This window comes from Garra rufa, chromosome 10, assembly GCF_049309525.1.
Source record: "Garra rufa chromosome 10, GarRuf1.0, whole genome shotgun sequence".
Classification (NCBI taxonomy): domain Eukaryota; kingdom Metazoa; phylum Chordata; class Actinopteri; order Cypriniformes; family Cyprinidae; genus Garra; species Garra rufa.
In genome coordinates, this window is record NC_133370.1 from 484258 (window position 1) to 503005 (window position 18748).

General features: G+C 35.3%; 1 protein-coding gene across 1 annotated transcript in view; it reads right to left on the bottom strand.

The window, feature by feature from the left end:
* Positions 1–17345, bottom strand: part of LOC141344373 (receptor-type tyrosine-protein phosphatase mu) — a 46630-nt gene extending 29285 nt beyond the window's left edge. Inside the window, exons 1-3 of the mRNA XM_073849253.1 lie at positions 17234–17345; positions 2679–2795; positions 77–231 (exon numbers count right to left, since the gene is read on the bottom strand). Of these exons, the coding sequence (XP_073705354.1) occupies positions 77–231; positions 2679–2795; positions 17234–17326 (365 nt within the window). The 5' untranslated portion in view covers positions 17327–17345. The remainder of the gene's footprint in view (positions 1–76; positions 232–2678; positions 2796–17233) is intronic.
* Positions 17346–18748: the final 1403 nt, after the last annotated feature.

Consider the following 18748-nt stretch of genomic DNA (forward strand, 5'->3'; position numbering starts at 1 on the left):
CTTATTCACAATATTACTATTTAAACAAACAAATGCAGTCTTGGAAGAGTCCATGAGCTCATGTGTGGTTTTGTACCTGCAGTGGACTACGATGGGTCCGGCGTTGGTGGGGGATTTGGCTTTGACTCGTCGCACGAATCCCAGCAGACCAGTAGCGTGATACGGAACGCCGTGATCCGGCCAGCCGGTGAAATGAAACTGACTGATCTCACGGATCTCATGAGCTCCTCGCTGCAGAACAGACAGAGACTTCATCAATCAGACCTGAGCCGATCACATTCACACTTTATATCTGCTGACAACTGAGTACAATCTACCAAAACTACAACAACAGCTAGTGAAGAACTTTAAATTGAATCTGAAGTAATTTATGGTAACACTTTATTTAAAGGATCAGGAATTAGACAGTAATTAATGACTATTATAAAACGGTTAGTTCCATTCCTCAATTCTGATTGGTCAGCAGCTGTGTTTTATTCATACAGCACTGCTATGACCGCTTCACTCAACGTTCTGTGTATCATTGAACCTCCTTAGCAACCACCCTTAGCAACGTAAACAAAGCTTTAGCAGTTAGGGACTACTTTTTACAGCGGAAGGCAGTTAATGATTTTACTTTATGAAAACGTACAACCTAATATATATAAATTAATATATGTTTTTGATATTAATATTTTTATTGTGTGGTAACCATTTTATAAAAGCAATAAGGTACTTGAGGCCGTGCTGTATCGTGAAGTATCGACCCTGGAGCACAAAACCAGTCTTTAGTAGCACAGGTATAGCCAAAAATACACTGTAGGGGTCAAAATGATTGCCAAAAATCATTAGGATATTAAGTAAAGATCATGTTCCATGAATATATTTCGTACATTTCCTACCATAAAAATATCAAAACTTAATTTTTGATTAGTAATATGCATCGCTAAGAACTTCATTTGGACCACTGTAAGGTGATTTTCTTTATATTTATATTTTTTTGATTTTCAGTTAGTTGTATCTTGGCCAAATATTGTCATATCCCAACAAACCATACATCAGTGTATGGTTATTCAGCTTTCAGATGATGTATTAATTAAAAATGAAAAAAATAGACCCATATGACTTGTTTTGTGGCCCAGAGTCACATTTTTATTTCTAACAAAACTACATCAACACGACATAAAAATTACTCTGAAACGTTCTCAAACAATACATTCATTTTACTTGCATAAACTTCCACTTTCAGATGAAAATGTGATACATTTTTTATGTTTGTTTATCAGTACACTGTCAAAAAAAGGTGCAAAAGATTTTCAAAAAGTACATCTTTGTACCCAAAAGGTCCAAAGTGTAAATTTTTTTTATTTTTTATTTTTTTACTCCAGTGACAGTTTTTACATCTTTTTCTTTGAGAATGTAAGTAAACAATATGCAACATGTCAATAGCCAAACATTCAGAAATATGGGGAAAAGGCTAAATATATTTAACTTTTTATTTTTGACACTAATGGTACTCCATACATCAAAATGACCCGAAACACACACACACAAAAAATAAATAAATTACATTTTAAAGTATATTCAAATAAAAAAAATGTTATTTTGAATTGCAATATTTTATAATATTACGTTTTCTATATTTTTGATTAAATAATTGGAACTTTGATGAGTATACAAGACTTAAAAAAAAACATTAAAAACATACTGATCCCAAATTTTATATATATATATATATATATATATATATATATATATATATATACACACACACACACACACATTTTTTCTTTTTAATATATTTTTATATATATTTTTGAGACCAATGGTACTCCATACATCAAAAGGACCCGAAACACAAAAATTATAAAAAAATATACATTTTTAAGTATATTCAAATAAAAAAAATATTTTGAATTGCAATATTTTATAATATTACGTTTTCTATATTTTTGATTAAATAATTGGAACTTTGATGAGTATACAACACTTAAAAAAAAAACATTAAAAACATACTAATATATACATACTAATACTAACATACTAACATACTAATATATATATATATATATACACACACACACACACACACACATTTTTTCTTGTTAATATATTTTTATATATATTTTTGAGACTAATGGTACTCCATACATCAAAAGGACCCGAAACACAAAAATTATAAAAAAATATATATTTTTAAGTATATTCAAATAAAAAAAATATTTTGAATTGCAATAATCTTTCATAATATTACCTTTTTTATTGTATTTTTGATTAAATAATTGGAACTTTGATGAGTATACAAAACTTAAAAAAAAACTTACTGATCCCATATTTTTATGCAGTGTGTATATATATATATATATATATATATATATATATATATATATATATATATATATATATATATATATATATATATATACTAAATATTACATGTAAATAATATGCAACATATTCATGTTTATCAGCAAAGCGTGTGAGGTATGGGGAGAAGGCAAAATATATTTGACTTTTTATTTTTGACACTAATGGCACTCCATACATCAAAATGACCCGAAACACAAAACATGTGACTTTTTATACACACACACACACACACACACACACACACACACACACACACACACACACACACACACACACACACACACACACACACACACACACACACACACACACACATATATATACCTCACCTTCTCCACTGCAAACGTTCTGATGACGTACTCAGACAGGAGCTGCGTTTCGATCAGCGTCACCTTGATGTCTCTGTAGATCTCAGTGTCATCCGGCCAGTACTTACAGCACTTCACCTGAAACACACAAACACACAAACACACACAGACCTTCATCACAGGAGAGTGGGTTTGAGTCCGGCTTGCAACTTCAGGAAGCTGCTTTAAGCTCAGTAAGCATTTCTACTATTTTTGAAACTGATGGCATAAATAATGGTAATTCATTGTGCATTAAATAAATGAGTTAACAATATGGAAATTTCTGCAACAAACAGTGCTTGTTAAAGACCACTGCAAGTTTTTAACTCAATTCTGAATTTCATCTTGCAGTATTTATCTTACTATTTATCTTACAGTTTGGACTTTTCTTCTCAGAATTGCAAGTTTATATTATACATAAACAGTATAATCACATTGGCTAGACAAGTTATTTAAACTTAAATTATATTAAACTGACTTTAAAATTGAGTTGTATCTTGTACAACCTAAAAAATATTATTATTATTATTATTATTTTTTTTTTTGGTTAAATGAATGTGATAAATTAAATAAATAAATAAAAACATGTGAACTAATCATAGGCTATCTTTTTATATATACTCTGCCGCTCCAGTTTGGGATCAGTAAGATTTCCCATGCTTTTTAAAGAAGTCTTGTTTGCTCTTCAAGGCTATGTTTATTTGATTAAAATGCAAAACATATTTAATTGTAACATTGTTAATGCAATTTAAAATATTTCTATTAATATAATAATATCCTTTAAAATATAATTTATTCCTGTGATGCAAAACTTTCAGCTTCATTACTTTAGTCTTTAGTGTCACATGATTCTTCAGAAATCACTCTAATATACTGATTTATTAGTTGTTGTTTTTTATCAATGTTGGAAACAGTTGTGCTGCTTAATATTTTGTTGGAAACTGTAAGACTTTTTTCAGGATTCTTTGATAAATAAAACGTTAAAAAGAACAGCATTTCTTTAAAATAGAAGAGACTTATATATTGTTAGTAAATAGGTTTCTATTTTAAATAAATGCTGTTCTTTTTAACTTTTTATTGATCAAAGGATCCTAAAAAAGTATCACAGTTCCAAAAAAATATTAAGCAGCAACTGCTTCTAAAATTGATAATAAATCAGAATATTAGAATGATTTCTAAAGGATCATGTGACATTAATAACTGGGGTAAAATCTGATAAAAAATTAAGCTTTGCATCATAGAAATAAATTAAATTTCAAAGTATATTCAAATAAAAAACTGTTATTCTGAATTGCAATAATGTGTATGTATATATATATACACATATATACACTACCCTAAACAAATTATGTATTGGTTTAATTTTGGTTAAGTAGCCTAATCAACCACTTTAGAAGCCACCAATTAAACAAAACTAAATTTAAAACAACAAATCAAATTTTGAGTTCATTGTAATTACAAATGTAAGTTGATACAAAGTAACAGATTTAATTATTTATCAGAAATTATTCATTAATCTGAGCTGATTTGACAAGAGATTTGCGAACAATTATCATAACGAATCATGCAAAATATATTCTGATGAATAAATGCTGATGTGGAGATCAGGAACGTGTCTGTCGAAGCCTGTCGTGTCTGACCTTTCTCCTGTAACGGTTTCAAATGTCATCTGATCACATTAAATTAACCCTTCAGCGGCGGTGAGCAGGCCACACCATCCTGATTAACACACGTATTGATGGAGAAACTCGCCGCTGTTCAGATCGATACGGCTCTCATTTCAACATTAGCTCTGATTGATTCAGTTTCTCAAACTATAAGCAGCTGAATGCAGAGAGCTTCAGATGGGCATCTGTCACCACAGTAACCACAGATAAACCTCCATCAATACCTTCATGCATTTCTGAAATACATTTATAGCAGTTTCATTTAATGACTAAAATGTCAAGAGATGTAAGCATCAAATAAAAGCCAGATATTTTTACACTTTCAATTAATGTGAGTCACACATCTTAATCATTCATTCATTTTCATCCAAGGAAAATGTTTTCTTTTTTTTTTAATTTAAAGTTTTTTATTTTTCAGGTTTTAAGGGGAGACACTGCAGGCAAAAACGCTGGTTTTTCATGCACCTGTTAAAGGATAACTATTGCAAAAATGCATAGGGGCATAACTTTGAGCGCATCAAAATATATATTTTTCCAACACTAAGAAGACTCGACACATCATGAAACTTTGCTGGAAGTATCGCCTGGGTCTCTACACATGAACTCCTGCAAAAATGGCTCGTTTGTCGTAATTATGCTTTTAGATATAAGTTTGTCTCGTTTACAGTAAAAAAAACAAAACTGCCCAGGTTGCATTTTGGCAATGGTTATCCTTTAAGTCAAGTTTGAGATTTTGGGCTTTTTGGTTTTTCATGAAGTTTTTTTCAGTCTAGTAAAAAGAAAACACCTAAAAGAAATTCAATTGCAATACATATTTTTAAAGAGCCCTTCACTGAGCCATAAATCTCCACTTCAGCAGCTCTTACACACATCACACTTTACATTTAGATTCCTGTCTATATCCTGAAGGTTTTTACAGAGGGATTTGTTCAAATACATTAGAATTTGCTTGATTTTATAAATTTTATTCCCCAAAAATGGTAAAAAAAAACAGTGTTTTCTGTCTATATTCAGTTTTTTTCTGAATTATGTTGTCCCCAAAATTCACTCTCTAAAAACTTTTGACTCTAATGTCAAAAAAGTATGCAAATTAGCACATATTTCATAAAAAAATGCCTCATTTGCATATTTAAACCTAACATTTTAGAAAACTTGTAATACAAAAAATGTTTGCAGTTATCAATGCAATCAATCAGCTAAACATGAATATGTACAACTGTTGACAAACTATTGAATATTGTTTACCTGCAAAAAATAAAATAAAAACTGCACCAGTGACAGCATTTGTATTACTATTTTTTTTTGCAGGTAAACAATATTCAATAGTTTTTCAACAGTTGTACATATTCATGTTTATTAGCAAACTTTTGTCCCAAATGTGTGTGAGACACTATGGTACTCCATACATCAAAATAACCTAATCACAAATCATGCAATGTTTTATTTAGAAATCGATATACATCTTTAAAAAAAAAGTAAAAAATATTAAACAAAAATAAACAAATGATGTGTATTTTGAGTGATTTCAAGCATTTGCAAAGTTTTGTTCCCTTACCATAAACTATCCATTGTTTATTTTATATTAATTTTTTTTCTTTTTTAGAAATGTTTAAGGGTCAACCTGGAGCTAATTGTGTTCTGAGAGGTTAATGGATGCGTACATAAAAAAATAAAATGTTAACTATATATATATATATATATATATATATATATATATATATATATATATATATATATTAGGGGTGGGCATAGATTAATTTTTTTAATCTAGATTAATCTAGATTAAATCTTGGAATTAATCTAGATTAATCTAGATTAAAATTGCTAATTTGAATTCTGCTGAAGGCATTCAGAATATGTGTGCTACCCAAATAATGACTTAAAGTCTTTGAGAATGGATCATAAAGCTCATAAAGCTGTTCTATGATAATTTGTTGATGAAAATAAATTATGTTCAATTAGATGTACTTGTGTTTACTAACTAACTAACAATGAAATTATTTTTTCTCCCTATTAGATTGTGTTTTTTTTAACGTCAACACCTACCCAGCCCATTACATGTTACACCGTACTTTTATTTTGACAGGTTGCCGTGAAGTTTCTGTGTCATACAGTATGATATGATGCTAGTTTTCTCAAATGAAACGGTAAAAGAAAAGTGACACTCACAGCAGTTTGGGCGATTGAGTTTATCTGTTCATGTGAGATGAAAATGCCAAAGATTACCGGGAGCGTCACGTGTGTTTCAGTATGCGTGTAGTAAAAGCTTGTCTCCGCAATGCATACATACAGCTAGGCAAACGGAACATATCGGATTCATATTAAAACGGTCTTTTTGCATTTCAGTTTTCACATACACTAGTCCATATCGCGATTTGAATTAAGTGACTGACCAACATTTGATTTATGAATCCAAAAAACGACGAATTTACGTGGCATTTCGCTATAGTAGATTCGGTTTTTATGAATGGAGGACGACGCGACCCCGTCTGTGTTTTGGCGGAGGAGACTTAAACGCGCGACCATATTCTATAGTCTTCGGTATACATCCGCGTTAAACTATCAAGGTGAAAGTCATCATAGCTTGCATAGTTTAGACCCAGCTCCCAACCCAAATTTGAGAATAGATTAACGGCGATATTTTTTTTATCGCGCGATAAGAGTTTCACGTTAACGCAGCACGTTAACGCCGATAACGGCCCACCACTAATATATATATATATATATATATATATATATACACAGTAATTATTATTAAATATACTAAATATTATACTGTAAAAAATATTACTAAAAATTAAGTACCCTAACTAACCAATTTAGTACCAACAAATCAAACAAAACAAAATTTGAAACAACAAATCAATTTTTTGTTAATTTAAACTACTTAAGTTGAAACAAAGAAACAGATTTGATTATTCAACAGAAACTACCTGAAAGACTGATTTGACAAGAGATTCGCGAAAAGAGCTTCACTGAAAAGGTGCTTCATAATTTGGCACTTCATTGAAAAGGAATCATTAAGATGTTGAAAATTCCCACAGCTAGTCACTAAACCTGGACGAACTTCATAAATCAACACCTGGCACGTCTCTCAGCCAATCAGAATCCACAACTCAGTAACGCACCCCTATAAAGCAGAAGGATGTTCCCGAGGCGTCCGCTGGTCTCCTGATGAGTGTGACGGGTGTGGGATCTCTCAGCGATGTAATTCACACATTAATGTTCTCATTCACACATTACGCTCAACTAAATGAGTTCTGCGCTTCCAGATGTGACACGATACCCGACCTCACACGTCTGACACTCACAGAGCGAGCGGACTGGATCACGGATCGCGTCTGGAGTGGGTTCAGCTCTAACTCCATTACAGTTCTCATGCAACGCAAATAAAACCTCATTATGTGGCACTATAATCCAGTCTGCGCAGAATCAGAATTATTAGAACAGCAGCACTAATAACTCTCAGCCTGCAGCCGCACACGCTTTCCAATCCAATACAACACCAATAAACATAAGCACAGCGTATATGACAACATGATTACAAAATCCACTTTACAGTAAGACATCAAGCACAACAGCCACGCTGACGAAGAGAGAGAGAGAGAGAGAGAGAGAGAGAGAGACAGAGGATGGTGACACTTGCTTTTTTCACAGCGATACATCGAGTGCAGAAATTCAATTTTCTCCAGCATCATTAGAGCCGGAATGTGATTGGAGACACGAGACGGAGACACACGAGAGTCTCCCGCTGAGACGAGGCTCCAAACGATTGCATCTCACAGTCCTCCTCTGGGATCCTCAGATGACAGAAAAACCATCAGATCATTTCAGCAATTAGAAGCCAATCGGTGTGTGTTCTAGAATGGATGGTTTATGAGGACACACGTGTGTACAGTCGTGGCCAAAAGTTTTGAGAATTACTTAAATATTGGAAATTGGAAAAGTTGCTGCTTAAGTTTTTATAATAGCAATTTGCATATACTCCAGAATATTATGAAGAGTGATCAGATGAATTGCATAGTCCTTCTTTGCCATGAAAATGAACTTAATCCCGAAAAAGAACCTTCCACTGCATTTCATTGCTGTCATTAAAGGACCTGCTGAGATCATTTCAGTAATCGTCTTGTTAACTCAGGTGAGAATGTTGACCAGCACAAGGCTGGAGATCATTATGTCAGGCTGATTGGGTTAGAATGGCAGACTTGACATGTTAAAAGGAGGGTGATGCTTGAAATCATTGTTCTTCCATTGTTAACCATGGTGACCTGCAAAGAAACGCGTGCAGCCATTGTTGTTTTGCATAAAAATGGCTTCACAGGCAAGGATATTGTGGCTACTAAGATTGCACCTAAATCAACAATTTATAGGAAGGAAGGAAGGAAGGAAGGATGAAACGATAATAGATAGATGGATCATGGATGGAAGGATGGAATGATAAATGATGGATGGATGGATGGATGGACTGATGGATGGATGGACTGATGGATGGACTGATGGATGGATGGTTGGATGGAGGGATGGATAAATGGATGGATGGATAGAATGATGGATGGATGTTGGATAGAGGGATGGATAAATGGATGGAAGCATGAAAGGATGGAACGATAATAGATAGATTGATGGAAGGATAGAATGATAATAGATGGATTGATGGATGGATGGATGGATGGATGGATAGATATAGGGATGGATAAATAGAAGCATGAAAGGATAGAATGATAATAGATGGATGGATGAATGGATGGATAGAATGATGGAAGTATGGAACGATGATAGATGGATTGAAGCAAAGATGGAATGAGGATGGATGGATGGATAGAAGGATGGATAAATGGAACAATAATAGATGGATAGATGGATGGATGGAAGAAGGGATGGAATGATAATAGATGGATGGATGGATGGATGGAAGGAAGGAAGGATGGAATGATAATAGATGGATGGATGGATGAATGGAAGTATGGAATGATAATAGATGGATTGAAGGAAAGATGGAATGAGGATGGATGGATGGATGGATAGAAGGCTGGATAAATGGAACAATAATAGATGGATAGATGGATGGATGGAAGAAGGGATGGAATGATAACAGATGGATGGATGGATGGATGGAAGGATGGATAGATGGAACAATAATAGATGGATGGATGGATGGAAGGAAGGATGGAAGGATAGATGGAACAATAATAGATGGATGGATGGATGGAAGGAAGGATGGAATGATAATAGATGGATGGATGGATGGAAGGAAGGAAGGATGGAATGATAACAGATGGATGGATGGATGGATGGAAGGAAGGAAGGATGGAATGATAACAGATGGATGGATGGATGGATGGATGGAAGGAAGGAAGGATGGAATGATAACAGATGGATGGATGGATGGATGGAAGGATGGATAGATGGAACAATAATAGATGGATGGATGGATGGAAGGAAGGATGGAAGGATAGATGGAACAATAATAGTTGGATGGATGGATGGAAGGAAGGATGGAATGATAATAGATGGATGGATGGATGGATGGAAGGAAGGAAGGAAGGATGGAATGATAACAGATGGATGGATGGAACAATAATAGATGGATGATGGATGGAAGGAAGGATGGAAGGATAATAGATGGATGGATGGATGGAAGGATGGATAGATGGAACAATAATAGATGGATGATGGATGGATGGATGGAAGGATGGATAGATGGAACAATAATAGATGGATGGATGGATGGATGGATGGAAGGAAGGATGGAAGGATAATAGATGGATAGCTGGATGGATGGAACGATAATAGATGGATGGATGGATGGATGGAAGGAAGGATTGAGGGATAATAGATGGATAGATGGATGGATGGATGGATGGAAGGAAGGATGGAGAGAAGGATGGAGGGATAATAGATGGATAGATGGATGGATGGAACGTTTATAGATGGATGGATGGAAGGAAGGATGGAGAGAAGGATGGAGGGATAATAGATGGATAGATGGATGGATGGAACGTTTATAGATAGATGGATGGAAGGAAGGATGGAAGGATAGATGGAACAATAATAGTTGGATGGATGGATGGAAGGAAGGATGGAATGATAATAGATGGATGGATGGATGGATGGAAGGAAGGAAGGATGGAATGATAACAGATGGATGGATGGAACAATAATAGATGGATGATGGATGGAAGGAAGGATGGAAGGATAATAGATGGATAGCTGGATGGATGGAACGATAATAGATGGATGGATGGATGGATGGATGGATGGAAGGAAGGATTGAGGGATAATAGATGGATAGATGGATGGATGGATGGATAATAGATGGATGGATGGTTGGATGGATGGAAGGATGGATAGATGGAACAATAATAGATGGATGGATGGATGGATGGAAGGAAGGATGGAAGGATAATAGATGGATAGCTGGATGGATGGAACGATAATAGATGGATGGATGGATGGAAGGAAGGAAGGAAGGATTGAGGGATAATAGATGGATAGATGGATGGATGGAAGGAAGGATGGAAGGATAATAGATGGATAGCTGGATGGATGGAACGATAATAGATGGATGGATGGATGGATGGAAGGAAGGATTGAGGGATAATAGATGGATAGATGGATGGATGGATGGATGGAAGGAAGGAAGGATTGAGGGATAATAGATGGATAGCTGGATGGATGGAACGATAATAGATGGATGGATGGATGGAAGGAAGGAAGGATTGAGGGATAATAGATGGATGGATGGATGGATGGAAGGAAGGAAGGATTGAGGGATAATAGATGGATGGATGGATGGATGGAAGGAAGGATGGAAGGATAATAGATGGATAGCTGGATGGATGGAACGATAATAGATGGATGGATGGATGGAAGGAAGGAAGGATTGAGGGATAATAGATGGATGGATGGATGGATGGAAGGATAATAGATGGATAGATGGATGGATGGATGGATGGATGGAAGGAAGGAAGGATTGAGGGATAATAGATGGATAGCTGGATGGATGGAACGATAATAGATGGATGGATGGATGGAAGGAAGGAAGGATTGAGGGATAATAGATGGATGGAAGGAAGGATGGAAGGATAATAGATGGATAGCTGGATGGATGGAACGATAATAGATGGATGGATGGATGGAAGGAAGGAAGGATTGAGGGATAATAGATGGATAGCTGGATGGATGGAACGATAATAGATGGATGGATGGATGGATGGAAGGAAGGAAGGATTGAGGGATAATAGATGGATGGAAGGAAGGATGGAAGGATAATAGATGGATAGCTGGATGGATGGAACGATAATAGATGGATGGATGGATGGATGGAAGGAAGGATTGAGGGATAATAGATGGATAGCTGGATGGATGGAACGATAATAGATGGATGGATGGATGGATGGAAGGAAGGATGGAGAGAAGGATGAAGGGATAATAGATGGATAGATGGATGGATGGAACGTTTATAGATGGATGGATGGAAGGATGGAATGATAATAGATGGATGGATGAAGGGTTGAATGAATAATAAACAGTGGATAGATGGATTATGGACAGATGCATAGGTAGATGAACTGATGCACGGATGTATGGAACAATTAATGATAGAAACTTTTCTGTGTGTTTTGTGTCTAGCAAACACTTCCCTCCATCAGGACACACACCTGCTCTCTCTCTCTCTCTCTCTCTCTCTCTCTCTCTCTCTCTCTCTCTATGTGTGTGTCTCTCTATCTCTGTAGGATTAGTCTAATCTGCTGTGAATCTCCCAGAATGCCAGAGCTGAGAGTGGCCACAGATGGGCGTCAGTGGAGCGCGGCGGTGGGTTTATGGATCTCCGTGGGGAAGCAGCGCTGCTCGTGCCCACATTAGATCAGCGTCATATAACAGACCGGCACAGGCGGCACCACACATCTGCACATCTGCACAGCTGGACCAGAGGAGATCCATGACTGATCACACCCTCCATCAACTGAAGCTCTGTTCAACAGCATTATCAAACACATCTATTCTGATGCACCTTCAGTCAGCTGTTAGAATCAACAACAGGCCCTGATTATGAAGAGCATAACAAATGCAACAAATGACAAATGCATGAGCATCAGGACTGTTTGAGCTTTTAGGAGCAAAACTTAAAATCTATGAGCAGAAATCAGCCTCTACAGATCTACCATATAAGAGCAAGTCTTTATATAACTGTTATGAAGAAGTTTAGTCTTACGGCATCTAGCTCTACTTTTAAACATGTTGAACTTTAAGGATAATTAAATGAATCAGACTGCTAATGACTATAATTAATTGAGCTGATTTCAGTGATCTTTCTTTGTGTTTGTAGTCAGTGCTGAAATAGGTAAACTCATTCACAGCATCACATAAAATGTTTTATTCTTTAAAAGGATGAGGTATAATAGACCAATTATAGGTTTGTAAAAAAAAAAAAAAAAAAAAACATCCAGGATGCATCTGCATCATGGTTGCAGAAAATTGAGGAGAGATAGCCTTTACGGCTAGAGAATTACACAGATACGGTACAAAACAGTTAGATTTAAAAAGACTATAGTTTAGATAGTGGGATAGTCTTAGAGATCCGAAACAGGGATGACATATTTTGTGTGCGGAGCCTATCTGGTGGCAGCAAAATTATGTTTTTCGAGTGGCAGTCTATGAGACATGGAAAAAAATAATAAAAAAAGAAGGTAAATTTGATTTTAGATTTAAAAATTTTGACTTTATTCTCACAATTCTAAAAAGGAAAAACAACTCATCATTCTCTCTTTTCCCCTCGGCTCAGAATAGAAGGTTATATCCCACACTTCTGGCTTTTTTCCCCCCCAGAATTGACAAATTCACTATTTTTGTGTTAAATCGAGTTACAAAGTCCGAATTAGGAGATATAAACTTGCATTTGTAAGAAAAAAGTCAGAATTGTAAGATAAAATAAATAAATGTTATGTAAAAATGTTAATAGTAATAGGTTTAAATAATAATCCATAGTCCCCTATGAACAGCATGTGTTAATATTATGTGGACCTATTATTAAAATCAAATTCATGCTTTAAAAGTAGAGTAATCATAGCAGTTTTCTTCCATAGTATGTCCGTTTAAAAGCTGTGCTTAGCTTCAAATGGAATCTTTGACAGCAATATTCTATAAACATTATTTGCATTCTGATTTTGACATCAAAAGGCACTTTTTTTTCCTCATATTCCATGGGTGTTACCAGTGTGCAGTGCAGCCGCAAGTAACATAACTGGGACGTCTAATCTTTCAATGTATTTAAAAAAAAAAAAAATGCTTTACATTGTGCAAATTTATCACAAATTATTACCGATGCTTTGAAATAATTTTCTATTGGTATATCTCCTCATTTACAGTTGGAGCAATGATGTAAACATGAGTTCCATCTACAAAAAAATGTACAAACTTCATAAGTGGCATGTTTTTGCAGCAAGGTTTGACCGTCAGTTGAAAAGCCAATGAACTGCCGTATAGTAGAGGCCAAGAGAGAAAAAAAAGTTGTATATTTGCTTGGAGTCAATTGTTTTATTTCTGAAAACAAGCCAAATTGTTTATTCATAATTTTGGCCATGTTGCCATACAAAGAAAGGACCAACGGAATGTTAATAACTTTTTTATGTTGAAGGCAATGTTGCCAATTTTGTCACTAGATTTAGTGACTTCCTCACTACTTCCTTGTTTTTCAAAAGCCTAGCAAAGAATACATTTCTTGGACGGATAACAACACTCTCCCACTGATATATTTATAGTTATATAGATCAGTGAACTCGCCATCATGGCAACACTGATCAGTGTTTCTTTTTATTTTCATATTTTGATGGTTTAAGTGAAATATGAGGCCATTAAAACCCTCCAAACATCACTTTTGGCCACTGTTGTGTTTAGTGGGGTTAGTGTCACAATATTTAAGACCCTGCTAACAGTGTCATCCCCAATGCATTGCTGAATTTTCCAATTTTCCAGTGAAAAAGTGTAATTGCTAATTTTATTTCTGCAGTTAGAGCATTGATTTGTAGAGTGAAAGAGGTTATCAAGTTTCTTAATTGGTCAGTTACAAAAAAATCTTGATGGTCAAGTTTTGTATCGTTTTATCAATTCCATATCATGATATAACTCCAATATGTCATATGTGTATTGGAAAGTGTGGGTCTCCTCCTCTTTGCTTCCATCTTGTTAATCCTAACTAGGATAGGAGACGTCTCTAGAAACCTAGTCTTAACCTTTATGAATCAGAATAAGTCTAAGAATAAGAGTAGGGTTGGGTATTGAGAACTGGTTGCATTTTAGAACCGGTTCCAAATTTATAAGACACATGCATTTCAGTTCAGCTTAACGATTCATGCATTTGCATTTTAATGTGATTTTAAAGTTTAAAATCAAACGATTTAAATGCAGGGCACCTGCAGTGTCTCGCACACTTAAGACTAAAATTTTACTTTATACATAGGGCCCCAGTTCTTCAGTAGCGGCTCTCAAATGTCTCTTATTTTTATTTAAAGCACATTTCTGTTGCTACAGTCAGCGTTTCTCCATCTGTCTGTCTGTAGATTGGCCGGTTTGTGCAGTTCTGTCTGATAATGAGCTTCATTGATCAGTTTCTGGCCAGTTCACATTGATGAAGCCCAGAATGCATCATTTACTCAGCAAGTGATCCTGTGGGAGTCGATCTCACACACATTCATCTGAACCTCAAACACCAGCCAATAAACTCTAAAAACACACACACTTATGAGTGACTCCCACGATTGTCACATTTTACCCTAAAGAACCAATAACAGATTATATTCTGTATAATGAAAATGAATCTTACTGAAGATCATTAAGCACTGACATAATTTTTTATGACAATTAAATAAGCTGCAAGTGATTATATTTTTGCAATATCACTCATAAATGTCACTACCACTGACAGTAAAATTTTTCAATATTAATTTATTCCTGCATTAATCAGTCAGTGCAAAAAGAATCAGCATGTTCATGAATCAAAGTTACGACCAACTGTATGTTCTCCAAGTCAAATGCAGAAATGGTAATTCATGCATTCATGACCTCAAGAGTAGATTATTGTAATGCAATATTGGGCGGTTGTTCTGCACGCTTAATAAACAAACTCCAGCTGGTCCTTACCAGTTCTTACTAGAACCAGAAAGTATGAGCATATTAGCCCGGTTCTGTCAACACTGCACTGACTCCCTATTAAACATCATATAGATTTAAAAATCTTGCTAATTACTTATAAAGCCCTCAATGGTTCAGCTCCTCAGTACTTGAGCGAGCTCTTATCATATTATAGTCCCTCACGTCCGCTGCGTTCTCAAAATTCTGGCAATTTGATAATACCTAGAATATCAAAATCAACTGCGGGCGGCAGATCATTTTCTTATCTAGCGCCTAAACTCTGGAACAATCTACCTAACACTGTTCAGGAGGCAGACACACTCTGTCAGTTTACATCTAGATTAAAGACACATCTCTTTAACCTGGCCTACACTTAACACATTAACACATTTCTATAATATAAATGCGTTAAAGAATTGTTAGGCTGCATTAATTGAGCATATGCACGGAGTAGAACTTCTACATAATGATAAGCAGCTCGTAAACTTCCGCTGAAGCTCATTTTATATGTGCTATATATAGGTGGACACTCTTGAGACTCCTCTAATGGCTCATTCTCATCAGAAACTGAGAAAAATAATAATTGCAACATCATAAATAATGATAGCGGCATTAACATTCAGTTTCATATTATTTAACAACACATTTAAATCCCAGGAGAATAGGCTCCCTGCAGAGTTGTACATTTAAATGCTGACAGCTAAACACTAGCGTAACGTGTTTAGGCTAACGTTAGCTAACTTGCTTTCATAGTTATGAACACATTTTTAAAATCTTGATATATTTTAAAACCTTTATTATTTTTCAACTCTACAGCTGTGAAATAAAAATCATTTCAAAGATTCGCTTTTCATTCATAAAGACGACGTAGAAAAAACAACATCTTTTTAAGATGAAAATGACATGAAATGACCCATATAACCAGAAGATGGCAGCAGAGGATCACTCATTGGCTGAAGCTAGTTTTTTTTCAAAGACGTCTTGCTTTACGATTTATTATAAAATTACTCGTATAATAAATTGTAGTACTTTTACCGCACTTAAGTATATAGTGTAGCAAGTGCAGAAAGTCATTAAAATAAATAAATAAGCTCAGACACAAACAGGCTATAAGGGTGAATTATTTAAATACGTATATATATTTCACTACAAATTAAATAAGTTCAATATTAAAGGTATAAGAACTACATCTTTGAAGCTTTATCTTGAAGTGTAAAAGCTATTAAATAGTCTACATTTAACCAACACAAACTTGTTACTGCTGTAGTTTTGTGACTCTGTATTTAGTCTGAATCATTTAATGCACTTTCTATTTTTGACATCAGCTTGTCAGATGTTTAGTCCTGTTATTACTGCCAATCATAGCAATGACTCGCGCATATTTAGCCCATTTACTGTCAATTGGTCCTCTTAGACAAACAAAACTTTTCTTGGATTGTAAATCGATTACTAGATGAGCCCTGGAGACGGATCATCAGTAAAGAACTCCTCAACTAGACAGCCGTTGGCACAAGACCACAGGAACCAGATGAGTCCTCTGCACAATCTGACTTTGCTGCAGCATGGCATTTTTGCACTATTGACACTATTGTCCTATTTAATACTGTAAAGTTGCTTTGACACAACCAGTATTGTTAAAAGCGCTGAAAAGTGATTGATTGATTGAATCTTCACGAATATCTTGAGGAACAACTGATTTTGTTCTGAAATGTTCGCACAAACGTACGCTTTCACACTCACCCTGCCAACTTCCACCAGGTTGGTCACCATTACGATGGTTGCTGTGTTCTCCTGCCACACCATCCTCCAGAAGTCGATGGCGGTCTCCTGCATCGGTCCTGCAGAGAGAAAACACACGAGTGACCGACTCTAATATAATCACACCTTCATCGTGTTCGGCTTAATTGAACAACCTGAGGAGTTCACTCCATTATGGAACCAATTAATCTGAATTAATATTGTTTTTAATCTAGCGCCGACTCTGAAAAGAAAATTACTTTTGACAAATGATTAAAAGTCTTGTAATGGCTGCATGAGCTCTTAATGTGAGTTCAGACCGGCTCTTTCTCTCTCTCTTTCACTCACACTCACCCATTTTAAAAGGACAGTTCTGCTAAAATTGCAAATGTGGTCATCATTTACACTCATGTTGAGTTTCTTTCTTCTGTTATTCTTCTGTTATATAGCATTGAAAAAAAAAGTCATACCAGCAACGATTTGGTTCCCAACATTCTTCAAAATATTTGGAACATCATGAGGGAGAGATGTACACTCTTAAAAATAAAGGTGATGCCATAGAAGAACCATTTTTGGTTCCACAAAGTACCATTCAGTCAAAGGTTCTTTACAGAACCATCTCTTTCTTACCTTTTTATAATCTGAAGAACCTTCTTTCGCCACATAGAACATTTAGTGAAACAGAAAGGTTCTTCAGATGTTAAAGCTTCTTTATAGAACCATTTATACAAAAAGGTTCTTCTATGGCATCGTGAAGCACCTTTATTTTTAAGAGTGTAGATGTTGATTCATAAAACGGCTCAATGGCAACCACTTTTTGAGAATTAAAATAAAGCCCATCAAGGAACATAAAATTAGACCCCGTGGCTCCTGTCAATTTATATTGTCATCGCTGTGAAGAAAAGCATCTTTATTTTTAAGAGTGTAGCCAACGACTCGCATTTTATGAATCACCAAGGACTACAGTTTCAGCTAAAAATCTTCTTTACTCTTTTTTTGGGTAAAGAAGTCTTGGATACATCTTGGATGGCTCGAGGGTGAGTAAATGAACAGCAGATTTTGATTTTTAACTGACCTATCGCTTTAAATCGCAAACACACACAGAAATATATAGTGGACTTCTATGGTGCCCCTGAGTCTGAACTTAATAATGGTCTTTTCTAGTGAAACAATCAGTCATTTTCTTAAATTAAGTGATATTTCTACACTTTTTAACCACAAATGCTCGTCTTGTCTAGCTCTGCAATGCGCATCTGTGCACTCCGGTTCAAGACAGTTAGGGTATGTCCGAAAACTCCCGTCTTATTCTTTCCTTCAACTTTGTAAAGAGTGTTTGATCTTTGCACGTTTGTTTTGTAAACAGTGGGTCGGTACTTCGGCAGCGATGTAGGATGCTTTTGAAGTTGGAGGAGAAAATGAGATGGGAGTTTTTCGACATACCCTAACTGTCTTGAACTGGAATAGTTCGCATTTGAGGTTAAAAAGTGTATAAATATTAATTAATTCAAGAAAATGACA